Source organism: Alexandromys fortis, unplaced genomic scaffold, assembly GCF_014885135.2.
Source record: "Alexandromys fortis isolate MF-2015 unplaced genomic scaffold, M_Fortis_MF-2015_v1.1 scaffold_93, whole genome shotgun sequence".
Lineage (NCBI taxonomy): Eukaryota > Metazoa > Chordata > Mammalia > Rodentia > Cricetidae > Alexandromys > Alexandromys fortis.
The window spans coordinates 6,732,438-6,758,789 of NW_026067970.1; the positions used below are offsets into that span (position 1 = coordinate 6,732,438).

General features: G+C 40.6%; 1 protein-coding gene across 1 annotated transcript in view; it reads left to right on the top strand.

Annotated features, from left to right (window-relative positions):
* The window catches only part of Itprid1 (ITPR interacting domain containing 1), a 106,063-nt gene that overhangs the window by 62,814 nt on the left and 16,897 nt on the right, over positions 1-26,352 (top strand). Inside the window, exons 9-10 of the mRNA XM_050155514.1 lie at positions 22,066-22,148; positions 23,116-24,300. Coding sequence (XP_050011471.1) covers positions 22,066-22,148; positions 23,116-24,300 — 1,268 coding nt within the window. The remainder of the gene's footprint in view (positions 1-22,065; positions 22,149-23,115; positions 24,301-26,352) is intronic.

Sequence of the window (26,352 nt, forward strand, 5' to 3'; positions counted from 1 at the left end):
TGATAGCTTCTTTTTAAAAGACAACTTCATGCTGAGTTTTACATTTATATTCATTCTAGTCATTTAACAAAGCTTTACTGAACTCATGGAATTCCCAGCACTAAGATGAAGACAAGTTAGACCTCCACAAAATGATAAACATTTCATGGATATGTGAACTTCAAGAATGCATTAATAATAACTCATAGTGCTCTGTCACAGAGAGCGATGACAACAAAGGTAGTTTAGAAATATAGGGATGTTGAAATAGGGATGGCGGGGCTGCGTCCCCGGCACCCGGCCGCCCGCATGGCTAGCTTATGTCCAGAAATAATTACACGGAAACTGTATTCTTTCAAACACTGCCTGGCCCGGATAGTTCCAGTTTTTTATGGCTAGCTCTTACATATTGTTTTAACCCATTTCTAATATTCTGTGTAGCCCACGAGCTGGCTTACCCGAGAGGATCTTAACCTGCGTCTGTCTGGAGCGGGAGAACCATGGCGACTCTTCACACAGCTTCTTTTTCCCAGGATTCTCCTCTGTCTACTCCGCCTACCTAATTTTCTATCCAATAAAATGGGCCAAGGCAGTTTCTTTATTAATAAGAAATCACTCCCACATCATTTCCCCTTTTTCTGTTTAAACAAAAAAGAAAGGCTTTAACTTTAACATAGTAAAATTACATATAACAAAACAGTTATCAAGTAAGAATTACAGTTACAATATTTATATCTATTTTATCTCTTATCATAACTAAGGAAAACTATAACTAACCATTCTTCAACTCCATCAAAGACTCCAGAAGGATATAATATTACCTATCAAACAAGAAATAAGAAAACTCTAGAAATGACAGAGACATCTCGCTGCCTGGACAGTCACCCAAAGTTCCTCTGTACCGTTGGGGCATCCATCTTTGGCCTACAGGCCCATAGTATCCAGCAGACATTCTCATCAAGCAAGAAATTCCAAAGACAGTTTAGTCACTTTTTGCTGTGTCCTGCAGAATGTCTTGCAGACTCTTTTATGAAGCAGGAACCCCGAAAGAGCATCTCACCTTTAGGCAAGTTCAGCAGTCCTCTCTCTGCGGGTTCTCTGTGTCCAGTTTATGCAACAGTCCAGGCAAGAACAGTTTCTTGCCCAAATGGCTATCAAACTCCATAAGGATCCTCTTTGATGCCCATCTTCCTCTTGAAGTAGTTGGTGCTGCCAGGAGGAGACATGTCTCATTGTCATGAAAAGCCCTAAGTTATTAAAACATTTAAATGCCATATTCTGTAGCCTTTGAAAGATATGAAGAATGCCTATCTAACTGAAATATATCTCTATATATCTAGAAAATCTAATTAACATGACTACAAGCTTAACTATTAGCGATGATTATCCATTAACAACCTATATTTTCTAATTATACATTACATTTTAAATGAACTACACAATCACAATACCTTAATCAAGATCAAAAATACATATACATATAACAAAATTGACCATAAAATCCATACCAATGCAAATTATTCATATCTATATCATATCCCCCTTTAAATGTAAAAGAACATTTATAAACAATATTTGGGAACAACACGCGATGAAGATGGACATAGGCTAGAATCTTCCTGGTAAGCGCACCTGGGGTGCTTACAAACATTACTAAAAATGGGCTAGTCCAGGTGCGAGAATTAGCCTGTAAGGGCTAGAGTTCATGGGCCAAGCAGTTAAATGAATACAGTTTGTGTGTTGTTATTTCGGGCATGAGCTAGCCAAGCGGCCGGGGTGTTGGGGACGCAGCCCCGCCGCTTCCAATTACAACATAGGGAGCACTGAGCGCCACCATCATCTTCATTTACCTGCTTTAGAAACAAGCACTGAGAGAACCCTTGGCGTGGAGGTTCTGTTGGGTGCTCACATCACTCAGGCCTTTTGTTTGAGCTCCTGATTCCCTGAGAGAGTGTCGAACACAAAAGCTGCACGTCACGTTCAGGCCCACTGCTGATGCTGCCCCCTCCAGTCAACAGACAAAAAGAATAGTGCCTTCTAAGCATCCTGTGTTGTCAACTTGAGAACGTCAGTCAGTTCAGGTCAATTAAGCCCGTTCCTCTAAAGTATGCATTGGTCAAGAAAATTCTAGAGATAACCACAATCAGAATTTTGCTCTGAAAAAAAAAATAATAAAGTGAGATAGGTTCTCTAAATACACACAGCTGGTGTATCTTCATTTCTTCTTTGGACATAGATATGGGACTGCATGGTCAATACAAAAAACTTGATATGCAAGCTGTGATGGCTGAAGCAGTCAACTTGACAGCATCTATGGTCACCTAGGAGATCATCCTCTGGGCATGTCTGAGGGAGAGGGTCTAGATTTTGTTAACTGGGGTGGAAAGACCCATCCCAACTGTGGGCTACACCTTCAGTGGAATGGAGTCCTAGACTGAATCAAAAGGATGGGGTTAAATAAACATTAGGCATCGTCACTTTCTGCTTCCCGGTTGTGGGCACAGGGTGACCGGTTGCTTTACACTCCTGCTGCTGTGACTGACCCATCGTAACCAACTGACCCTCAGCCATGGTGAACGCTTAGTTTCCCAAGTTGCCCTTATTAATTATTGTGTCCTTAGAGCTCCCACTTTCATGATAAGCATTATAAAATCCATTCAGCCTTGCACTGTAAAGCTTGCAGTCTATACAGACTATTACAGATAATAATTGTGCACAGCACAGCAGCTTCTGTTATCATTATGACAGTTGGTCCCTCTGATCTGTGGGAGATCCAAAGATACCTAATAGAGGCCTCCTTTCCTTTATATAGTATAGTAGCTACTCTTCTGTTGCGATAACTAAATACCATGCCCAGAAGGATCTTGTGGAAGACAGAGTTTGTTTTGGCTTACAGCTGCAGAGGGAGCATCCATAACGGCAGGGAAGGTAGGGCAGCAGGCTGCCAGGGCAGGAAGCTAGGAGATTATGTCTCCAAACATACACAGAAAGCAGAGTGTGAGCTAGAAGTGGGACAAGCCCCACCCAGGGTGATATACTTCCTCCACAAGGCTCCACCTCCTAAGGGCTCTATAATCTTCCCTAACAACACCACCAACCAAGGGCCAACTTTCTAAATACATGTGCTTTTCGGGAGCGTTTCTCATCCAAACCACCGTGTGTATCTACTCATGATAAATTTTATTATATACACTAGACAATGTAGGAAAGTAAAATAATATACTACAGCAATATCCTATATTTATATATAATAACTATAATAAAATCTGCATGAATTTGCCTTCCCTCTTCTTTCCATCTCACTCTTACCTAATTTTTGTGCTCCATTGTGTTTTTAGACCTAAAATTGACTGAGGGAATAGAAAGTACAAAAATCAAAAGCACGGGTCAATGAGGACCACTGTAGTATGGATTTATCTGGAAAGTAACATGTAAATTTTCCCATGCCATTTTTTGGATAGAATTTACATGTTGGTATCTAGTATTTTTAATCATTGTATTTATAAATACTTAGACCCTAGAATTCAGTTACAAAGTAACTATACCACTGGCCAAAGAGAGTTTTCCCCAAATAAATCTCAGACAGAGATTAACCTCAGAGTGATTTATTAAGGAATTTCACCAGGAAGATGAATGAGGGATTGGGAAATATATCAGAAATGAAGGAAGGAGCTCATTCACCAGCCTGCCATTTCATCTACCAATAAAGGGCCAAATGTTTCATTATTGATAGATCTTATTGATTCTTCAGTACCTTAAACCAGCCAGAGAAAGATGCCTAAGACATTTTAGTGAGTAGCTTTCAATTACCTATTTTTTAATCTCCTCTGTGAAGAAAGCAGGAATTATTCTGAGGACTAGCCACATGGGAATGGGGAACACAATCAAACCACAAGACAAAAAGGTTTCTAGAATTCATGTACTGGCAACATAAAAACTTTGACTTATCTCTCAAACATTTACCAGGCCCCAGACCTTTCCTGGCTGCCTTTTGCCTTTCTAAATTCTAGTATTATATTTGTAAAAAAAAGGATTTTAATATTGCATAGTGTGAATGTCATAGTTGTATTCCAGTCTGGATAATTATATTGTATAAGTCACTTCTTACTTACATTCAAGTAACTATCTTTCCTTTTTTAAGGTAACATAATAAGGCTGTAAACAGCTGTGGGGAGCCCCCTAGAGAGGAACTTACTTGTGGTAGGTGAGACCTCCCCTCCCCATGTAATTTGCTCATCAACATGCTTAGTTCTTAAAGCAACACCAGCTTTTAGAAAGAACACCTTAGTGAGTGACACCCTGTCCTCACTCCCCCTAGAGAGGGAGATCCTGTGCTCACTCACCCTGGAGAGGGAGACCCTGTGCTCACTCCCCGTGAAGAGGGAGACCCTGTGCTCACTCTCCCTAAAGAGGGAGACCCTGTGCTCACTCTACCCAGAGAAGGGAGATTCTGAGCTCTGTCTCATGGCCTCAGTTGGTATAGTCCCCTCTGCTCTCATTAGAATGGAAATAACAGCAAATGGCTCAGTGATGGACTTATCGGAGAAGATGATTAACATGAATAAGCTTCTCAATATCTAGCATGACATACAAACTTGAGCTTTATGTGTTAGATATCACAGAACAGCTTTGTGAGTGACACCCTGCCCTCACTCCACTTGGAGAGGGAGATCCTGTGACACCAATCATTTCTATTCTATGTACATGAGTACCTGAAATGGGACCCTGCAAGGATGAGCAGGCAGCGTCATTTGCAGAGGGGGTCAGAGGAGCGATCTGGACATCTGGGTATATCCAACTTTTAACACCCCAGTCCCATACATCTTTGGGTGAGATGATGATGATGATGATGATGATGATGATGATGATTATTACTCTGGTCTATACAAATGCTCCCATTGGCCTCTTCCCTTTAGAGAAGCTGGATTTTCTGGAAAAGCCTTTGGGCCAAAGACCTAAAATGGATTCCTGAAAGTCCCCTCTGCACTAGGATTTTAGTGCAGTTGCTAAGAATAAGCACAGCCCTGCCATAGTCTGTGTAAACTATCCATAACTCCGACTGACTGGCAATTCTACCACACCATAGCATTTTGTCTTCCAAGGCAGCATTTACATCTTCATTGGGATGTTTGTGTCAAATACTCAAAAGCCGATGGATGAAACATGTTTCTTTTTTTAAGATAAAAGTTAAAGCAAGCTTTTCTTAAAATGCTTTTAAACATATATTCTTTGTAGCTATTTTATAGAAGTAAAACTCTCCTATACTGCATTTTTAAAAGTCGAGAACCCCAACACATCAAGCCCTGTCACTCACTCCAGAAAAAGTAATGGAGAAAGACAGGAATTAATACTCAGTGCGATACACAGGGAAGGCATGGGAGATTAAGTCTCTCACCCTTTCTTGGGTGAAACTGATGCAAGCTTTGGCTTAAAATCAGAGAAGAATCAGGAATATGGCAAGAGGTAGGAAAGGCCAAACCAAGGTTGACTTGGTCACTGCCTCAGTTCTCCCCACAACCACCTGGGAACCTTGCCATTGTTCCCTACTGCTTAGAAGAATCTCCATTCAGTGTAGGCATCTTGGAAATGGAGCTGCTATGGCGGTTACTCCAAGAGCATTGATCTATCAGGCCTGTGGCTCCCAACAGAGGACAACCATGTTCTTACACTGTGGCAGCCCTTTCATCATTGATCTGCCTGGAAGAGTCTATTCTTCCTGGAAAATGGAAAGCAGTACTTTTAGGCACCACTCCAGGGAGCAGGAGCAATAACACACACAAGCTGTTAGTTGGCCAGCTATAGATTATAGTGTCCCCGTAAATCTTGAAAATATCTTGTTTGGTATTTTCAGCCTTGGAAAGATTCAGTTTCTGTTAGAGGATGGATATCTGCTAAGTTATTTTACACGCCTCTGGGAAGACTTTGTGATTGTACCCACGGCTTAAGGGAGAGGAGACATATAGGGAAGACAGAGGTACCAAGTGCTGCCCGTGCCTACTTACTTACCTGTCAGTCATCGGCAGGTCTGGGTAAAGAGTCAGTACTTGCTCCAAATATGACCTCTGAGACCCTTTCAGAATCTCACCTGAAATCGAGGACGATATTTCAGATTTAAGTACAGCAGATGCTAAGAAGAAGAGATTTGACGCATAGATTTTTGGAATGATAAAGATCTGCAGGAAGCTCTAAGACTTGTTTTCAAAACTAGGTCTAAATCTATGATTTTTTTTCAGCGTTACAAGGAAACCAACTTGAATCTAAAAAATCAAAGAACAGACAGAAGTTCAAGTGGGTTGCAAACTTGGCAAAAACATGTTCTGCCAAGAAATAAAAAGCAATTCAGTCTCAAAATCTGCTGCCACATTTGCTTCTTCTGGTTCTCCTTGTGTGAGTGTGAAGTCCAGAAGAGGCCAGAGCATTCTCCAGCTCAAGGCGCCTTCTGAAGCTAAAGATACTTACATTGCTCGTCTGAAGTTAGTTGCTTTGCATCCATGGCTACCGTGCTCTTTAGGTTCTGATCACACTGCACGTTAGCAGTTCCCCACCCATAGGCTGTGATTCCCTTGAGGGGTTAAATGACCCTTTCACGGGGGTCACACGTCAGATATCCTGCATATCAGATATTTGCCTTATGATTCATAACTGGATCAAAATTATAATTATAAGGAAGCAATTAAAATAATTTTATGGTTGGTGGTCATCACAACTGTAATAAAAAGCTGGAGCTTTGAAAAGGCTGAGAACCAATGCTGTGCATTGTCTTAGCTGGCGGCTCCTACTAGGGATAGTTCTCAAATACATTTTCTTCAGGCTTTGCTCTTCCCAGGCTGGTGATTATCCTTCCTAAATTGTGCTTCTCTTGATGCTAAGGATGTCATAGCAGAGACTGTAGTGATTTTTACCTGCTATTTTTCTAGAGTAGTTCTTCCTGTTTACTCTTCTGAACATTTTTTACCATTTGGAATGCAAACAATTTTCTGTGTGTCAGTGCAATCCTGCTATAAAGAATTAGTGCTAAGGACGCAGGTTGCGAGTCTGATGCCACGGTTTTTCTGGGTGTTTTACTCGGGGTTTACTCGGGGTGTGCTGTAATAACACACCACTACCAAAAGCAACTTAGGCGAAAGGGTTTCTTTCATCTGACAACTCTCAGGTTGTACTCTATCACTGAGAGATGTCAGGCAGGATCTCAAGGCAAGAACCTGGCAGAAGAAACTGATGCAGAGACCATAGAGTACTGCTGCTTACTAGCTTGCTGCTCACAGCTTGCTTCGTCTGCTTTCTTATAATTCCCAGGTCCACCTGCTGAAGGGATGTCACTACCCACAGTGGGCTGGGCCCTCCTACAACAATCACCAAACAAGAAAATGCCTCACCAGTCCCTCTTTCCATTTGACACTCTCTTGTGTCAAGTTGACAAAAATATCAACCAAGATACTTGGTAATAAGCATTCCCTTTGGAGTCCTAGTCTAGGAACATGTGCAAAACAGAAGCACAGCCTTCTATCACACTGGGTATCCACATTCAGTACATGATGGAAGCACCATAAATCCACCATTAGTGCCCACTTATGGGGTGAACCAATGAAGTACAGTCTTCTGGAGCAGGGATGGTCATTCGGCTTTCTGACTAAGAGATCTTCATTTCAATCCTTAGGAGATTCTCCTTGTAGATTTTAAGTCTCTAAAAGATACATGCTGGGAACAGTATTCTGAGGGCATTCTTCATAACTGTAAAATTATGGTAAAGAGGCAATCACAAGCGTTTCCATTACTGTCTATCTTAGATGCTTAGCTTCCATGCTGGAGGGAGCTCCTAGATGGCTTTCATCTTGCTTCACTGTCCACCCAGGTCCTGCATAGTAGCCAGTCAACAAGTGGTGATTGTTCAATAAATAGATAATATATTAATAATAAATGTAATAGATATTATACTAGATAAATATATTTTATCTAAACTAAAAGTGACTAGGAATATCTATCAATAGTATAAAAAGATAACATCAAAGACATTCTTTTGAGAATTATAAAAATATAAATAGTTAAGTAAGATGGAGATAGAGCGATTACATATTTAGATACAGAAGGCAATATCCCAGACCTCTGTCCATCTTTCCTTTAAGTTTCTTTTTATTGAACAATAGATTAGTTTGAATCACGGTAGAAAGACAGACTATTCCACAGTTATAGATTTTCTGATTGCTTTTCTAGACATAACATTCAGGCAAAAAAATATTCAAAGAGCATCAAATAAAAAAGTTTTGAAAGGGAGTCATTTACTAAAATGAGATTCAAGGAACTCCCAAGAATTGGGGGTATCTGAAGGTTTATGAGATCACAAAGCCACTGCCACCCTTATGACTGCAAGACCAGCAGAAGCTGTAAAAGGCCTTTGAAGAGAGACCCATATGGGTTCTTTTCATGAATGTACAGCATTTTCCAGAGGCATCCTAGAGGAGGAACAATGCACACGCAGACTAGGCTCTTCCTCCTGTACATCAAGCTCTGCTCCAGTGGGCATCTCCTCCTAACTGAACACCAGGTATAGGCAGGCGCACAAACCAGGGCAAAAATTCCAGGAGTGGATGGTGACATGGGCAGAGAAGGGAGAGTAGAGACTGACTAAGGCAGAGCTGGCCTCTTTAGGAAGCTCTCTGTTCCTGACTCCACCATGAGTTCATAGCTGCCCTTTAGAATGCAGCTAGAGAAGAGATCATAAACTTGATATTATTTCTTTATTCATTTATGTGGTGCTGGGAGTCAAACTCAGAGCTCCTGCATGCCAGGGAAGCTACAGAATCATAGCCTTCAAGTTCTTTAGCATTGTGACTAATTTTTTGCTCCTTTCTATCTTGGATTTTTGCATTTGGTGGACTGGAATGTGAAGTAAAACAAAATAATTCTTCTTCTTGTTTGAACAATGACTAATAACTTCCCAATCAACTACTTAACATGAACAACAATATCTCCCAGTTTGCTTCACAAAAAGAAAATATGGACTGTTTACCAGTGGAATTGTGGTAAATGAGTCAATATAGAAATCAAAATTATGACTAGTGGTATTATGTAAGATAATAGGAAATTTAAATTTTCATAGTATCAGGTTAGTTGAAATTTCAGTTCACTACTCGTTTAGTCCTGGGAAATTCTATTCCTCTGTTTTGAGATATGTAATAAACCAGGTCTAAATTAAAATTTATCATTACATCACATTCCCCAGGACAATGAATTAGACTCACTTCTCAAAATTGGACCTGGCCTCTTTGTTTTTATCTCAGAATGGCTAATGAAAACTTGTCTATATAGACAAAGAAGGTACTGTTTGAAGAATAAACTCATTTACTGTTCTATTTTCAGAATATTTAGCTAGACTAAAATTCCAACTATCTTTTATTTCAAAATCCTGAGTGACCAACTGTTCCTGGATTATTTCATTCCATTGAGGCCTCTTGACCTCCCTCTGAGCAGAGACATACCTTATGGGGGAAGGGAGGGCACTGGCAGAGGTCACTGGGTCTCTCCTTGGCATGAATTACTTTGAAAAGTCCTTTTTTAACAGTTTTCAAGGAGTGTTGACATGACAGTTTGTTTTTTTAAGGAAAACAACATGAAAAGGTATTCGAGAAAACAGCCTACACTAAGTAAAAGAAGGAACCATTTGTAGCCTCAATAAAGAAAGCTTTTCTTTTGCAGTCAGTTCTCAGCGAACTCTTGCCTCAGATGATGGAAGATGTGTAGAGCTGGGCTAGTTGTGTTTTAAAGTAGACATTTTATGATTTGAGGAATCTATGGACTTCCAGGTTGGCATATGATGCAATAGTTCCTATAAGCGAAAATTCAGGAGGCAGAGCACCCACAGTCTCTGACAAAGAAATGTCCCAGGTCTGCCGAAAGAGAACTGCCTGTGTGCGAGGCTGGGCAAGCCAGCATCCAGAGGCTTCCAGCTCTATGTTCACCACACATGTGGAAGTGGCTGTCCTTGAAAGAGAAAATACCAAGAGCAAGAGTGACTGTGTCCAGAACCGTAGAACACACCCTAGAAAGCTGAATAGCTGGAAGAAAATTATCAATAGGAACCATCTAGCTGTGGGACAATACTTTCAATTGTTTGATGTTCAATAACAATAATGATATCTGAAATACATTTGAACCTTATAGTACCAATAATCAAAATTAATAGCATCCTATATGTCTCTGAATTACCAGAAGAAAAATGCAACCCAATGAATCTACTACAGTTGGCAAAAGAGCCAACATTGAAAAGAGATAATATAGCCCAATATTGAGTGCCAAACAGTGTGGAGAGTGCTTCACGTCTCCTTAATCTTCCGTTAAGTCTTCAGGAAAGCTGTTTATGATGCGGCTCAAAAGCTGCATCATGAAAAAAGCAAGATGGTTCAGTGAAGACAGGCACTTGCAACCAAATCTGCTGAACTGAGTCGATCCCCAGAACCCACGTGGTGGAAAGCAAGACTGATAGCCTCTTCTGCTCTCATGTACTATGGCTCATCCACCCCCACACTCAATAAATGATTGTAAAATAAATCAGTTCTACTTCAACATGAAAGTGTGGTCAGTATTTAAACATACCAGTAGAATGACATGAGGAAGATTTGTGTCCTGCATCTTGTTGGTGAGTGAGAACTGCAGAAAGGCTCAGCTGACTGAGACCACAGACTAAATTCCAGCTCATCAGAAAACCGTCCAGAACTAAAAGGGAGGCTTATTTTCAGCTGAAAGTGGAGACATTCAGGATGGAATGGCCATAGACATTGTGCTGATTTTTTTTTTCAGAACAAAACGAGTTGGATTCTCATCCAATGCAACCTGCTTTTGCTCTGTCTTCCACAGTCACAAAAGTCCATTACATAAAATCAAAGGCGATAGGACTAGATGCACGTCAAAATAGCCACGACTGAAGGAGTAAATTTACCTGATGAAGAAAATGATTTAGAGTTCATTAAAATTTGATGTACACTTCAGATAAGAAAGCAAAAAAAAATAAGGGAAGAACTAATTGAATGGGTAAAAATATACCAAAAATATGACAATTCAAGTAAGAAGACAGTTAAACCATGTACTTTTAAAAAGTATGTACAGAAATTTTAAAAATAAGAATAAACTTAAGATGAGAGGCAGATCATCATCTTCATTTGTAAAGAGAATGTTATTTAAAAAGTAAATATTTGCTGGGCGGTGGTGACACATGCCTTTAATCCCACCACTTAGGAGACAGAGACAGATGGATCTTGGTGAGTTCAAGGGCAGCCTGGTCTAGAGAGAGGGCTACACAGGGCTAACTCAAAACAAATTAAATGAATAAGTAAATATGTACTAGATGAACTTTAAACAATAAACTTTAAAAGGTTTTATTTTTAAATACTTTTTCAAACAATATAGTTTGATCATATTCTTTACCCTTCTACCTTCCCTACATCCTCCCTCCCCTTCCTACCCACCCAACATCTTATTCTTTCTCTCTCTTAAAACAAAACAAAGCAAACCAAGCAAACAAAAAGCCCAAATCAGGCAGAGAGCACGGAGTTCATTTTGTATTGGCCATACAAATACAGAGCATGAGCTCTTCCCCAGGTGTAGCTGGTATGCTCACTGTCACACCACTGAGGACAATTGACTCCCCTCTCCCACTACCTGTCACTTGCAAGAGGTTTCTTAGTTAGGGCTGGGACTTTGGGCCTACTTCCCCCTCTCTGTGCTGGGATTTTGTCTGGCTCAAATTCGTGCAAGTCTTGTGCATGCTGTTAGAGTCTTCCTAAGTTTTGGGTTCCGAAAATGCTATGTCTTTGGAGTCGTCCACCACTTCTGGCTCTTATTACCGCTCTGTCTCATCTTTTTTTTAATATATCCCCTAGCCCTGAGTGGTAGAGTTTGCTGCAAATTTACCATTTAAAACCGAGCATTTTGAAGTCTCTCACTCTCTGCTCATTGCCCAGTTGTGGGTGTTAATTGCTGTCTAGTGCTAGAAGAAACTTCTCTGGTCAGGGACAAGCAATGCACTTATCTATGGTCACAGCAATGAGTCATTGGAGTTATATTATTTCTATGTTCATTTAGCAGAACAATGGTTGGTCTTCTCCTGGCTCCCATGACTTATCTAGTCTCAAGTTCTTGACCTCCTAAACAATATCAGATGTAGGTTCCATCTCATGGAGTGCATCTGAAACTAATCTAAAAGTGATTGCTTATTCTGCAAACATTTGTGCTACTATTGCACTAGTGGGTACATCTTGATGACAGGCCACTATTGTAACTTACAGGGTTAGAAGTTGGGCTAAATAGTAAACTTTTAAAATGTCACTAATTCATAACTCCACATAATTAATAGTAAACTATTACAAGCGATGCTTTAAGAATAATAGTTTAAGAAACTAAAAGTTGTCTTTCCTGGCTTTTGAAGCACATAAAAGAGAAAATTCTATTCTGAGAAAATCTAAGTCCTTACACATGCAGACACACATTTTAGGAGTTGTTCATAAGAAAAAATTGCAATATACTACCTGAAAAGAAGGAGGCTTTATTGTAAAGTAAGTGGGTGTTATTACTCTATAACACATGCATGTGCACAGGAGCTCAGTGAAAACACACTGAGCTTCAGTACATAGAAATACTAGAATTATCTTCCCAGGCGATCAGATTACGTAAGACTTTTTCATCTTCTAAGGATTCTTCACCATTGTGAAATCTTCATTGTTATAGTAGTGAATTATTAATATTCGATGGTATCAAGTCAAATAACTTCATTTTAGAGAAATATTCTCCAGTGACTAAGAAATGTAACTATGCTCACTAAAGAATGAAGGAGGAACTGCTGAATCCGGAGCAGTAAGAGAGAAAAGGAGAAGGAAAATCCTCAGCCTCAGGAGCTTGAAAGGCTTCAGCTGAGTGCGTGCACATGGATGCTCTCCTATGCGCTGTAGAAATTCTCTACATGGGAAGCTGCTACCCCAAGCTTCTGGCATGGCTGATGGCACTAACTCATCTCAGAAAGGTTTTTTCAAACCCTTTAACAGACCATCTTTTCTTCAGTTCCAGGAACAGGGCCAGGGCAGACACCAGCTCACAAGAGCAGGCTTTTTGCTGACATTGTTGCAGTATCTCGGGCAACAGAAGACCCCAGGGGACCCAGTGCACGTTTCTTAGGAATGAAGAGTTCCCCAGGAACATCTATGGCTCAGCCTCTATGCCCTGTTCTTTTCACCATATTAGCAAAGACTTATAGCAGGAATGTTTGGGAAAGCCAGAGATGACACAGATTTCAGAATGAAAATCAAGCAATCGATGACAAAATGAACCTCGATCTCACAGGAGCCAAAACAAATCTCACAAGGATGCAAACTGAGTCATTCACTTAGGTTTCAAACCAAGGACAGATATCAGAATAACCCAAAACTGCAGACACATTTCTGACAGACCTGTGTGTGTGACACTGAACTATACAGAGAAGAGAACCACGCTTCTTAGTTCCAAGTTGGCTAGACAACATCTCAGTTCCGGAAGCTAGATTTGGGGGCGTGGTATTTGATAAATTGTGATGAGCGTTTATTCAAAAATACAAGTTACCTGGAAACCCTGTCCTGTGAGGTGGACGAGGGCTGAGGAGAAACGCCTCTAAAGCCTACGTGCCATCTTCAGAGAAGCCACTCACGTGGTCTGTGTGGTCAGACTACTGCAGAAGCATTTCTAATGCTGTATGGTTTCTATCACACAGGAGTAATCCGCTATCAGCAGACTGTGTAAACTAGATGGATGGTAGCTGGAAGGAAGGCTCTGGGACAGTCTCAACCTTCCTGATGCTGAGACCCTTTGCTACAGTTCCTCACGTGGAGCCCCATGTTGTAGAAGTGGTGGGCTGTGTTCCCGCCCGGCTCCCACATGGCTAGCTTTACCCGAAATAATTACACGGAAACTGTATTCTTTTAAACACTGCTTGGCCCATTATCAGATCCGCCTTCATAAAATACTCTCATTGCTATTTCATAACTGCAAGTTTGCTACTGTTATGACTTATAATAGAAATACCTGTATTTTCTGATGGCCTTAGGCAACCCCCATGAAAGGGTTGTTAAGACCCACAGGTTGAGAACCGCTGCTCTAGACACTATTGCAACATTTAATGGTAGGTAACTCTGTTTGTTTTATTTCTTACATGGGGACCTGAAGTCAGCCCCACAAAGGTGTTCTGAAGCATTTGAAATAAAATATGTGAGCTTCCTTTGTGATAGCCACTGAAGTCCAAACCCTCCTCAGTGCTTCCTGTTGGGCAAAGCAGCCAGGGCTCATCTCTGGCTTCCTACCCCTTCCTGAGGCCATCTGTTCTTGTCTCATCTGTAAGTCTACACCAGTTCTAAGACACGCGGCTCAACCTGAGCTGAGTGTTGAACTGTCACAGAATTTTCTACTCTGGGACAATGAATGAGCTAGACACTTAGCAATTAAATACGTAATGTAGAATCCTCTGATGTGAATGATTAGCCCCAAAGTTGAAGGTTAAAAATGTTTCTTATTCTGTATGATTTCTGCATACTTCCTGCCTCTGCATAGTCCTTTCTTTTAACCTCCTTCCAATTTACAATTCATCTACAAATCTTTTTGTTTCCTGAGATGCTCTGAACTCAGACTATTTTCGATGCAACTCAAGCACTTTTACTATTGACACCATCCAGAAAGGCGGTTCCTTCAGTTAGAGGGCCTTGGTAGAGACCTGGTGCCTCCATGATTAGTGTAATGCTGCCATCTGGTGGTCATTTCTACAAAGTGTCGGAAGCGTTTTTCTCCCTGGCAGAGCAGTGTTAACACAGTACAGCAGTCCCAACTGAAAATGTAAAATCTAAATCCCAAAAGACAATCGTGGACTGCAGACGTTGACTTCTAATGAACAGGAACACTAGCCGCAACAGTCATGAATAGTGTAAGCAGTTATACCCATAAAGACTGATGATGGTTAATGATGCTTCTTGGAAGGAACTTCCCTGTAGTTAGACAAGATATTTATATATTCACGGTTTCACATGCAGATTATGGGGTATTAACCTTCTTACAGCATAGCACCTCCTACATAGGATAATTGAACCCCAGAGCTGGTAGATCTGGCTATAAATCTTCCGGATGAGTCAGCTGGGTGTTCTAATGGGATGTCAGTAAAATATATTGAGAGTTTAGCCTCTTTGAGACATGGGATAGACGGAGTTGAGAAACTAGCAATTGCTGAGGCCAAGAAGAAACCAGCAGAGAGTTTTGGTGGTGAAAGGTCTCAATTATCTAATTAGTTTAGAACAGAGAACAGCAAGAACGGAAGCTTTGGTGATAAGCCCTTTTTAGAAGAAGAAAAAGAAGAAAAAACTTTATGGAACAAGGCAGAAAAACAGGGCCTCCACTTATCAGGAGCTTTGGCTCCTTGGAATTAAGTGCCCACCGAAGGTCCCCTGGCAGTAGGCATCTATTCTAGTTCTCCTAGACATGATGCCACAGGCTTCAGGGACTGGATGGGATGGCCAGCTGTGCTAGTACCACTTCCATTAGTCTTCAAAAGCCACGTTCTTGTTCTGGAAGTCAAGCTCTCCCGCATGTGAGTTAACTTGAGGGTGTGGCAGTGATAAATGAGGTTCATTTGTATTTGTCTGTTTTCTTAATAATCCATCATAGCCACCCTCAGCTAGGTGATCTCTCATCCTTTATCTTTGTTTAACTCCCACAGCCCTAAGGGAATGTTTAAAATGGAAAAATCCAGCACCTAGCTGTTGATAGTCACCGAAACCCCTTTGTAAGACTCAAAGATCTTCATCACCTAAAGAAACTAACCCACCTGAAAACTGGCCCACACTTTTCAGGGTGCACACATATGACTTCTAACGCAAACACAAACTTTAAATTCTCTCTTTCTGAGAGAATCATGCCCAACTGAGTTGTTGAATCTCACCACGGAAGTGAAATCTCAGTATGACCCTTTGCTGAGTTTAATTAAATTCCGGAGATTTCACTTAAGTGAGACTTAACAAATGTGTGGTTTACATGGGTATAGTTAATGGAAGGGAACTTGTTAATACCACAAATACTCACCCGCTAGAACAAATAACCCCTGCGACCTAGAGAGATTTAGTGCTTTTGTCTGTTTACAGTGAGTCCCCCGCACCCAGAAGAGCTTCATTTACCTGCAAACCTTGCACTGAAACTATTAGAAAGATGCTGTATATCCTGAATGCATAGACTTTTCCCTTTGCTATCCCTTACATTACACAGTACATCAACTTTGATATTCTATCTAAATTATATTAGGTATTGTAGTAATCCAAGACAAAGCAAGGGAGGATGTGTGTGTGTCACATGCGAGCATTGTGGCATTTTGAGTAGAGATTTGAGTATCTAGAGTTTGGTTATTCTGAGGGGTGGAGTTCCTTTTCCAAGGAACCAATCAGCTGCGGATCTCAGGGACCAAAGTGTTTCCATTTGTAGAAGGTTGCTAGAAACAAACCAGACATGGACAGATTTTGGTTTAGTGGCAAATATTTTGCTTCCTCTGAGCCTGGCGAGGATAATAGCAGCCATTAGCCATCAAACGTCACATCTCTCGAGCTCCTGCTCCAGAAAAAGAATCTTGTAGGCATTCTCTGGGAAAGAGAATAACAATGGTGTGCAGGGAGTCTTTCACAGACATGCCTCAAACCCTTCACCCAAGTAAATGGCTCCACGTCCTATCTTGCTTACCCTCCTCCAAGGCTTAAGACCACTTACCGAGGATGTATTGCTCTTAATGCTATCGTCAGGGATGAGGAAGGAGAATGTGGAAGTTAGTCCTATTTACTGAATGTCCACTGTCAGGAGCTCCCAGGCTGAGCAGAAACCAGAGGCTGACAGGCGCCCTAAAGCATATAGGGCAGCTTAAAATAAGAAGTTCATGTAGAAAGTGCTCAAGAACCGTCTGTCACTCACCTCCTGAGTAGACAGGCTTTAGATAAAGTAGTCAGGACAATGTGCAAAAGAATATTAGAAAACCTACACCAGGCTTTTGGAATGTTACATTAAAATAATTATCTATTTCTCGTACAAATTACAAAATAGTTGATTTTCTTCCTAACTTCAAAAGGACTTGACGAACTTTCCTGAAATAACATTTTTATTTATTCTTTGAAAATTCCATACATTTATACAATGTATTTTGATCCTATTCATTTGCCACTACCTCCCTTCAATGCTCCCCAATCCCTACCCTCATCCCCTTCTTTGCAGCGCTTGACGTGTGTAGCAATGAAGGATGTCAGGTCCAAAAACTATCATTTCACAGATTTCCTCCCCATCTTACCAGCTCTTCCATTCTTTCTGTTCCTTCTATTGTGATGTTCCTTGAGCCTTTGATACTGTGGGAGTGGGGTACAGAAAGAGGTTAATTCAGATTATTCATCCACAGCTGAACACTGGTATTGTATTGTATTGTGCCTTTACTTGGCACTTTGACCAGTTATGTGTCTCTGCATCCTCTGTTACCCAAGAAAAGACGAACCTGCAGGAAGAAACATAATAGTAAATGATTTGACAACATCAACATTTAGCCAAACAATGCTCGCAAGTCTCCCTTCTAGGACCCTTAGTCATAGATTTTTGATCTGGTCTACAGTATCAGGCATGAAATTTTTCCTGTGGGGTGGGGCTCAGATCCAATCAGAAAGTAGCCATCCAATTATCACGCCATTACTGCTCCAGTGGGCACAACTACCCAGGCAGGTCAATATTAAAGCATGTGGGATCCACATCTGAATAAGATTGTTGATGTTTCTTCTCTCCCAGCAAGCTGCATTGCACCTTCTCGCTCTATGTCAGCTACCCATCAGAGAGAGTTTCCTGGTCAGTACAGGTTGATTCCTGTATGTCCTACATTCAAAGCGAGTGGTATCTTTAGGGATAGGGACTTACCACCTAGTTGTGGTGAGCAACCAAGAACAGTAGTATTATCCTGCATTGACTGAGCTAATTCTGGGACCTCTAGCTAATAACTCATCTAGAAAGCTATCCCATACCCAGCACTGAGATTTTCATTTTAGAACCAATGTCTTCTGGGAGCAGCATTTTCCACCCATGGAGGAACTTGTGTTCAAACTCCTTTTCTTTAGGTTATATTTTTAAATTAGCTTGAAAACTAGTGGATGCTCATTAGGCTTCTTCCTCTTCCCCTCGGTTAACTCATCCCCCCTCCCTTCTCTCCCCAGTCTCCCTATCTCCACTAAAACCCTTAACCCTGAAAATCATCCCATTTTTCTTGCATGTTGGCCATGTCCAGGCGACGAGTTTTAATACTAGTTGAGTTTGATTATAAGAAGATCATTCAAGTGTTAAATATATTACACAAATTAAGTATTATAAACTGAATTTCCCATAATAAATGGTAAATATTAATTATTTTCGACCGTGGGCAGTAAGCAAATGTTCTATTACTGGGGTTAATGTTTCATAAAAATTGAACGTTATACTTAAAAGCATTTACTTGACAAATTCCTTCCAAATAATTTGCTTCATGTTATAATAGTCCATATTTTCATAGATTCATAAGGGTTTTTTTAATCCCGCACTATATTATTATCAATTTTGTTTACATAGTCAATCCCCCCCACACACACACACAGCTGGGGATCAAACTCAGGCCTTTAACAATGTTAGCAACTACTCAGCCACTGGGTTTGCCCCGTTTTTCAATGATCTTTTGAAGGGAGTTCAACTGTTTTTGAATATTTGATGCTTCCTTTCAGGCTCTTTACTGTCTGACCTCAAAAGGAGTTATTCATCTTTATTTTCCCTGGATTATGTGGAAAGCCAATTCTCCTTCTGCTTTCATCTTTTTTCACTGTGTATGTGATGTGGGGTTGATTTGAAGACTTTCTCTTCATTGCTAGTGCTGGGTCATTTGTTTCTGAGGTACCTTGCTGCAGTTTTCTTCATAGTCTGTGTGCTAGGGATTTCTTTCTGTCAGACATGTTAAGTGGTCTCCATGCTCTTTGGAGTTTTCCAGTTGTTAACATACCCAGTTCACTGATGTAGTTTCACCCCTTAAAATCTTATTTTCCATATTCGATTTGGAATCCTCTCCCGAATTATGTCTTTTTTTCATTAAATTTTTATTGCAGTTTTTAAGTTGCTTTTATTCTTATCAATTATAAACTATCCTAAAAATTTAATTTTGATCTTCAATTTGATTCAGGTTTTTAAACACACACACACACACACAATGCATATACATACGTAAAGCCTTCAATATCTGCACTCAACACATTTCACCATACTCCTAGACTTTTGGCCATATGGCATATAGTCATAAGTGTCTGATCATTGTAACACCATCATCAATTCTTGATTGGTTTCCATTTGTTGGGTTTCTCCCTCCCTGTTTGGGTCATATTCACCTGCTTCTTTTATAGTTAATTATATTTCTTCATTGACAATTTCCTTTATGTAAATAATGCATTTTGATTGCTCTCCCTGCCAGCTCTTATCTCCCCCTCCATCATCTTACCTACAAACAGTTCCCACATATTTCTACCTTTTTGTTGTTGCATTGTGCGAGTCATTATGTTTCATAAGGGCCATCTGTGTGAGCTTAAGTTTGAAACTGTGCATTGAAGGAGTAAGCAAACATTTCACATGTCTGGTGTCTTATAGGAGATGCTAAGCAGTGTAGATTTAATTTTGCATGTGGTAAGTATTGCTGCTTTCCAAAAAAGCTATTCTTAAGCTTCTTCTGGGACAGAGTTGAGTTACCAAGAAACACTCTGATGCATTTGAGACTTATTTTTAAGACAATATGAGGAACCACAGCAATGTTTATTCTCACATGGGAGCTCCTTATTCCTCACATGGGAGTCAGGACCTTTGTCAGACACATTTGTACTTTGTCACTGTACTGTGTGAATTAATGAAGTTTTCTAATACGGCAGGTGGGAATCATGCCCTCTTCTGGGCCCTGGGTGGCGTTGAGCCCTATTTCCTTCAGTTCCTTCAGATAGGTCCTCCCCTATGCTGGAGCATAGCTCCAGGGGGACCCTAGAACTCTTCCTTCACAGGACTTTTCTCTCACCATGCCTAGCAAACTCTAGATGGCTCAGTCTTGCTGGAGTCTTAATTCTGTTTCCTTCATTAAAGGTATCTTCCAATCCTCTCTAAGAGTTTCTGTTCCTGTACCAAGGCCTGTAAAGTAGAGGCAGAGTTCTGGGTAACCATGGAGCTCACACCACTGAGACTGCTTAGTTTTTGCTCTCATAGTTGTCTGCTGTCCTAAAACATAACAAGAACGTTTTTCATGTGCTTTGTCCAGTATCTGATTGTTTCGAAGGTAGAAAAATTCTAGTCCCTGTCACTCCAGCTTGCCAAGATCCAAAGTCCTTTTAAGGTTGATCTTGGGTTAATATTTCCATATTGTATCCTTAACAAAACAATGAGGAGTGGATGGCGATGACAGAGAAATCTTACCTCAAAATTTTCCTCTGAGTTTCTGTCTCATCCAGGTTCAACTATTCAATGCTTATTTCTCTTGATTCCTAGTTTTTCAATTTCTTGAGTCTGAATTTAAAAACATGAAGTCCAGCACCCTACTTCCTGCTTTGACTCCAGGGCAACTGAATTACACATGGGCCGACTGTACCACCTCAGAGACCGTTTCTACTTTGTCAGACACATGACAGTCAAGACTGGCTAAATACAGCCCTACAGGGAGCAAGCATCGCTATTGATGAGGGCGTCCTCAAGACTTTCTCTGAAAAACCTAATCAGTGGCTAAGACCTTTGAGCTTTTCTTCAGCAGTTAGCTGTCCAAGCAGTAGAATATTATGTATTTCTCACTTGGGTATCAGATAACTAAGCATCATATCTATCAACAATCACTCATTTTTACCAACTTCTAGACTCATACTTTGTCTTTTTTCTCAGAGAATATGAGACCTTCTAATGTAAGTAGGTACTACTGGAGAAAAATGGGAATCTCATAATCTGGGCTGGAGTGAAACTCAGTTAACAGAGTATTTGCTCAGCATGCATGAAGCCCTGGATGTGGCCCACAGCAGTGTGTAAAATTTAATGTGCTAAGGATAAACTTGTAGTCCAAGTTCAGAAGGTAGAGGCAGGAGGATAAGATGTTCAAGATCATTCCTGACTTGGCTACACAGTGAATTTGAGGCCAGCCTTCAATGTGAGACACTGCCTCAAAATAAAATGCCATAGTTTAATCTTTAGTATACTGACTAGCTACCAGGCACCTGTTCTTTCAACCCTGACACAACACAGCACAACACAACACAGCACAGCCTAACACAGCACAGCACACCACAACACAACATAGCACAACACAACACAGCCCAACACAACACAACACAACACAGCCTAACACAGCACAGCACACCACAACACAACATAGCACAACACAACACAGCCCAACACAACACAGCACACCATAATACAACATAGCACAACACAACACAGTCCAACACAACACAGCACACCACAATACAACATAGCACAACACAGCCCAATAACACAACATAGCATGTGCATACAATGCCTGAAAATCCTATCCTGTCCACACACCAATGTTCTTTCTCTGCCCTGTCCAGTATTTTATGGTAACAAAAGCCACAGTCTACATGGGGTGGTGGGTGTTTAGTCTGAGAATTAGAGTCCAGGAAAAGTTAAAAGAGGGGGTTATACCTAAAATTTAGTCAAAGGAAAAAGAATATATATGTGTACACTTATTACATAGGAGTGCATTGTAGTTTTATTAATGTGACATTAGCGACATATGTACTTCTTGGATTTTTTTTTGTCTTTCATAAAGATTCAGCTCACAGTCAGTGAATTACATTTTAAGAAGTAAGTTCTTCCACTGGCCCAGTCTTGTACCAGGAAGCTGTAGATGCAGTTCTACAGGAGCTTTCTGACACTTGAGAGAAAACGTTCTTGGAAGTCCCCTATTGGGTCCTTCATGATCAGACCACAGAGGATCTCTGAAGTGCTAGGCTTAGAGAGGGCTCACTCTTGGTCTAGTGGGCAGCATGTTTTCACTAGTCTAAGCTCCCGGTTTCTTTCTTCCCAAAGGCTCCCGAGTGGACAGAACAAACAGCTGTCAGTCGGACAGCAGCGGATTTTTGGAGGAGCTGCCAGAGCCCCACCCCTTCCAGGTAGGAGCTGCTAGTGTGGGACACTGAGTACTTACTGTATATGTTTCATTCCTATCAGCAACCCCTAGTCATACCTGCACTCCTGTAGACCTTGAAGGATGAGTCTAAAGTGTTCATCACAAACCGAAAGTTTTTAAGTCCACACCATATATTACATGCATATACATACATACATACATACACACATATACACATATATTATATGGAGTGTGTATATATCATATATATATACATATACATATACACATATCTATAGTAGGAGGCTGCTTGTTTATCCTGGCTTCTCAGCCCTGAAATAATCACACAGAAACCATATTATTTGCAATACTGTTTGGCCAATAGCTTAAGCATATTTTATAATCACACAGAAACCATATTATTTGCAATACTGTTTGGCCAATAGCTTAAGCATATTTCTGACTAGCTCATATCTTAACCCATCTCATTAATCTGTGTATTGTCACAAGGCTGTGGCTTACCAGGTCAAGTTCCAGCATCTGTCTCCAGTAGAGCTATATGGCTTCTCACTGACTCTGCCCTCTTTCTCCCAGCATTCAGTCTAGCTTTCCCCATCTAGTTCTGTTCTACCCTGTCATAGGCTCAAAGCAGTTCTTTATTAATCAATTGTAATCTCAGCATACAGAGAAGAATCACACATCACACACATGTATGTATGTATGTATGTATGTATGTATGTATGTATACTCACTCAGTGGGCAGAGAATGATAAAATCACAGTAGGCCAAGTGCCAGGATTCTCACCTTTCTTCTCCTTTCTATTTTGTTTTGATTTTTCTAAATTATAAGCTGAGCATCATAGGGAAGGGGTGGCAAGTGAAGTAGTAATATAACATGATTTCAAGTTGATATCATGACTTCTGTGCTCATGACTTTTGTGTTTCTGGTAACGGTGCATATAATGTTGCTGTAACTTCGTGGTTCTTTCCCGTGCCGGTTTCTCCCACAGGTATCTTCCTTGCCGGGAAACCAGAGTCCCACTGAGTGTAAAGGTAGCAAACCAAGGGATCAGAGTCATAGGCCACCATCATGGCATGACTGTCAGCAAGAGTCCAGTGACTCTAAATTCAAGAGCATGGTGAGCTCATCTTTTTCAAGTCATGATGGGAGTATCTTGGAAAGAAAGGTCTCAGCATCTGTGGAGGAGGAAGAGTTTCAACTTGAGGCCACAGAAGGGCAACCAGAGATAGTCAACCCAGATATGACCCTTACCAAGACCCTGATGGTGGAAGACTACCCAGGGAGTCTTGTTGGAACTGTAGTCACTTCTACATGTGACAACACAATGGGGATCATGGTGAATCCTGTCACAGAAAAGGAAGATAGGTCTCTGGGGCATAAAGATACTGGAAAATTGCTGATACAAGGATGTCACTTTGAATCACCAAGGTCATCTGGGATGGATCAGACTCCAGACAATTTCTATCATGTGAACTCTGAGATCCCAGGAACAGAGGACAGCAGCAAGGTCTGCCCTGACACTAAGCAAAGCTGGGTGGTACAAGAGAGACTAACCCAGCCCTCTCGGCAACACAGAGGAGCCATGTCCTGGAGCGGTGACCTTGTTCAACACTCTGAGAAGTCAATTCCCCACCTTGATAAGCCACCTGGAGGTGATCCCACTGACTCAAAGGCTGCCAGCTCTTGGTCTGTGACAACCCAGATGTCCTACAATCCAGTGTCAACTGCTCAGAGTGTTTCAGGCTTGAGGACCTGCTACAAAGGAACAGCTTTGGAATGCAGTCCCTGTAACCCTGTTAATACCATAGACCCGAGACTGCAGACGAAAGCAAAGCAGGTCAATGATGTTGCCGTTCAGACTTGTGCATATGAATGCAAACCCAGTCTGTCACATAATAAGGCCTTAAATCGTAGACACTGGCCCCTCACCAAATCCATCTCTTTGGACACAGGTTTTCCTAGCACCTCCCCCACAGACCTCTGCCACATCATACCTGCCCACTGTTGTGTCTACTGTCATCACTGTCCCAACTGCCAGGGGAGGAGGCAAAGCCCTGGCCCAGAACTCTCTCTCTGCAGGCATTTCCTGTACTCACATGCCGAGGATCCTGAAGCCCAGTTCATGAAGACATTGAAGATACTTCAGGACACTACTGTGAGGGACTTGTGTTCTGTAAGTGTTTCCTCTACAAAGGTGGGAAGGCAGATCCACCAACCAGGCCACTAACACTACAGAGATGGTGTTCATCTTCCTTAGTGGCAGAGAAAACTTAGGCATGCCTCTTGTTTGTAAACATGAGGCATGCTTTTTATACTCTATGAGATAAACTCATATGTTTAAGGCTATCACATTAACAAACCTGTCTCATCTTCAAGTCAGTCTAGCTGAGACATTCTGGGTTTTAAAGTCAGTGGGCTATTTAATCTTGCCTGGAACATCTGGTGTCTCTAGAACTGTCATAGAAAACTATGGGATGAGTACTGTTGATGTAACTCAGTGGTAGATTACTTGCTTAAGCTCCTGGGTTTAATTCCTGGTACCATGAAATGCATTCATACATACATACATATGTAAGGAACTGATTAATAAATTGTCATAAAATTGTTTGGGGATGAAATAAAGGTTTGTAAAGAACTCAACATAATGAGAGATTCATCACAAAATTTAACGCCAAGAAATCTCAAGGTAATATTAGTTGATGGTGTTTGAGTCTAATCATTAATTTGTATTACTGTTTTATTTTGATTGTATTACATGAACCTCTCATGTCATGTAGAGGGACTTCCGGTGACCTTTGGTAACTGGTTTAAATGTGAGCATCATGATTACTAAAAGCTGAGTGATATCAATGTACTTATCCCTTGATTAACCAATTTATCTTTAATGAGTCCTTTTCGTGCTCTTTTTCAGTATTTTTAAGGTGGGGATAATCTAGGAGCTCCAGGTTAATTTTCAAATAAAATATTGAGACTATCACATCTGAAATTCTATATACAATAGGAAAGGACATTGATGATACAGGATTGAAGCTGTTCAGAGATATTTCAGAGACACTATGACTTACTGAATACTGTGGTCCAGTGCCAAATAGTTCCTATATTTTAATTCCATAAAAATATGCTGAATGTCTAGTCTAAACATTTAATTTATATTATGTCATTTAATCTTCAATTTCTCATATGCCATAAATATTTATTGGATTTCTAACGTGTCACAAGCACTCTCACTTTTGTAAACAATAACAAGGAAGCTAGAACTAGTAGTGTTTCAGCACCTTCCAACCACTAAGTGGTAAATCTCAATGCCAATTTTTAGACAAAGATGTACCTAACCTTAAACTATCTAAATCTGTATATGAGTGATTATGTGAAAGATAAAGCAAATTATCATATGGACTTTTAACATACAGAACTCTACATAAGCCTAACATAAACTGAGAAATGAATTTTCAGATTGCAAGACACCAGACATTTAGAATACTTCAGAATGAGCCAAGATTAAAGGTTGTGCTAATCATAGATAGTTTCATCTGGGCATTGTGATCAGCTTTGGGTATCTTACTCAGTGGAAGAAAAGGGCAAAGGCTGATGCATAGCTGAGATTCTGGTGTCCTGGAGAATGGAGCTGTGCTCAGTGGTAGAATTGCCTGATCCCTCAATCTTCAGTAGCAAAACAAATAAAATAGAGTCTAGGAGAATAGGAAAATCATCACTGTCCTCATTTATTTAGGGATTATAAGTACTTTAAGGAATTATTCTTCTACTGTGAATAATTTCATACCCTGGCCCTACAGTAGTAAATGACATTGTCAATCTTTGGAGACATCTTTATTTGTCACAGCTGAAAGAGAAGCAAATGATACTGGCAACAAAGGAGCAAAGATGAGAGACACTGTTGAGTGTGCTACTTTACATGCCCAGGAAAAACCCACATCATATAATTATTTAGTCTAAAATGTATGTGTTGTCAAGATTGAAAACCACAGCGCTGGTGTCATAAGCTATAACATGGAGGGGCTGCTAGTTGAGGTTTCTATCCTGCCTAGTTCCCACAGTCATTAGATCCCAAAGAAAATCACACAGAGAGTCTACATTAGGTTATAAACTGATTGGCCCATTAGCTCAGGCTTCTTGTTAACTCTTTTTTTTTTTTAGTTCTAACTTCTTTTTTTTTTATTTTATTGAGAATAAGAAAAAAAAGTTTCCGCCTCCTCCCCGCCCCCCC